General features: G+C 35.9%; 1 protein-coding gene across 1 annotated transcript; it reads right to left on the bottom strand.

The window, feature by feature from the left end:
* Positions 1 to 650: 650 nt before the first annotated feature.
* On the bottom strand, positions 651 to 1262 carry LOC142167057 (uncharacterized). Its single transcript, XM_075227210.1, has one exon. It carries the CDS (start codon positions 1260 to 1262, stop codon positions 651 to 653), a length of 612 nt encoding a protein of 203 aa, XP_075083311.1.
* Between the last annotated feature and the right edge of the window lie 914 nt (positions 1263 to 2176).

Below are 2176 nucleotides of genomic sequence, written 5' to 3'. Positions count from 1 at the left end.
ATCAAAGGGTGGTGTTGACTCTTCATTTATAACTATAGAGTAATTAACAATAGTAACACACTCCATCACCCATCTGATAAATGTTTGAGGGAAACTCAATTCTGTCAGCATTTGTTCCAAAAATCTCCAATCCATGTATCATATGCCTTTTGAATATCAACCTTAATCATACATCTAGGCGACATATGTTTTCTTGTATAGGTCTTCACCAACTCATGAGCCATAATCACACTATCTGCTACTTTCCTTCCTGGGATAAATCCTGATTGAGTTTCAGTGATAATAGATGCTATCACCTTCTAAATTCTGCATGCAAGGACCTTTGCTATGATCTTGTATAGAACAGTGCAACAGAAAATTAGCCTATACTCCTTGATTGTAGTAGGATTGGCTACCTTTGGTATCAGGGTGACTGCTGTACAGTTAATTCCTTTATACATTTTGACTATCGTAAAGAAATCTTGCACAGCTTCAATGATTTCACTTTTAATGACTGGCCAAGCTCTTTTATAGAATACAACATTATATCCATCCACACCCGGAGTTGATCTCATAAGTGACTTATAAAACTTTATTATCTCTAATTTGATATCTCTTGCTTCTGTTAATCTGCCTCCCTCTTGATATTCTAGCTCTAGTATTTGTTTCTTCTATTTTCTATCTTTGATAACAGCTGAAAAGTAGCTTGTATTGGCATCTCCAAGTTTGATCCACCTTGCCATGGCTTTTTGTTGCAATGCACTTTCTTCTATCATAGACCACTTCTCAAGCTGACAGATAATCTTCTTTTCTTCCATTGCTAACTCATCTAAGTATCGGTGCCTTAACTTGAGATGTATTTCTTGGAGATCCTCTCTTGCTTGAATCATTCGTGTTGCTACACCCTTGAATTCAGTTTTATTTAATCTTTTCAGCTTCTCCCTTAATTCTTTCTGTTTAATCCAGATATTTCTCATCTTGTGTGAGTGATATCTCTGTTTCCAGTTATCCTCCACTAGGTGAAGGAAATTCTCATGAGTTGCCCATACATCGAAAAACTTGAATGTTGTTCTAATCCTTGGCTCCCTCACATTAGTAGTTATCATCATAGGAAAGTCATCTGATATATGTGGCAGTTTATACTCATTAAGCAAGTGGCCATATTTTACCATCCATTCAGCATTTCCAAAAGCTCTGTCTATTCTGTTCCATATTCTGTCACCCCCTTGTTGCTTATTTTTCCAAGTATAATAATCTCCTTTCCATGTCAATTCATTCAGCATCAATTGTTGAATACATTCTGTGAAATCCTTTATCTCATAGCTAGTGACTGTTGCTCATTTCAATCTATCTTGTGGACTTAAGATAGAATTAAAATCCCCCCAAATGATCCATAGTTTAGTTATTGTTTGAGATAAACTGTTCAATTGTTGCCATAAATCTCTCATCTGCTCCACTGTATTGTATCCATATACTATTGTCATTTCACACTCAAATTGTTGATTCCTACTCACCACTGAACAGTGAATAATCTGTGCTGCCTTCTTCACAACTTCAATCTTGTAAGCATTAGTATCCCATATCAACTAAATCCTGCCATTATGTGCATAGCTCTAATTATTTTCAAATTCCCAACCTGGGACAATTTTATTATAAATTGTTTGAGCTCTATGTTCCTTCACCCTTGTCTCCACTCATCCTTCTACTTTAATTTTATTTTCTTTGAGAAACTTAGCTAATTCTTTCTTCTTATATCTCTTATTTATACCCCTCATGTTCCATACTAACCAAGTCATTATTGATGACATATAAATCCTCCACCTATATTAGTAGGTAGGAGTTTTGTCATCACATCATCTTCACACTGCAGGATCTCAAATTCATTTCTCACTGGAATGGCTGCTTCAATCAGTTGATTCACAGGTCGACCATTAATTTCTTTTGCTGCCTTCCCTTTTAATAAATGATTCTCTTTAGAGTGTGGACTCAATTCCTCTGTATCCACTTTCTCTAATGGCTGCTGAGCTTTTTGATTGCCTGCTTCATATTGATTTCCCTTCTTCTCACCATTAACTTCAGTTGTATCTCTTTTAGCTTCCTTTGGCACCCAGGTTTGCACCAGATTCTTAGGACCTTGCTTCCTCTTTTGAAAGTTGTTTTTTCTTTGTTCCTCATTCTTCACATCATTCATTTTCTG

Source organism: Nicotiana tabacum, chromosome 12, assembly GCF_000715075.1.
Source record: "Nicotiana tabacum cultivar K326 chromosome 12, ASM71507v2, whole genome shotgun sequence".
Classification (NCBI taxonomy): Eukaryota; Viridiplantae; Streptophyta; class Magnoliopsida; order Solanales; family Solanaceae; genus Nicotiana; species Nicotiana tabacum.
This window is presented reverse-complemented; position numbering and strand designations above follow the sequence as displayed.

What these genes read in the sequence shown, in the direction of transcription:
- LOC142167057 (XM_075227210.1), bottom strand. Translation starts at nt 1,262, where the DNA reads ATGCTGAATGAATTGACATGGAAAGGAGATTATTATACTTGGAAAAAT.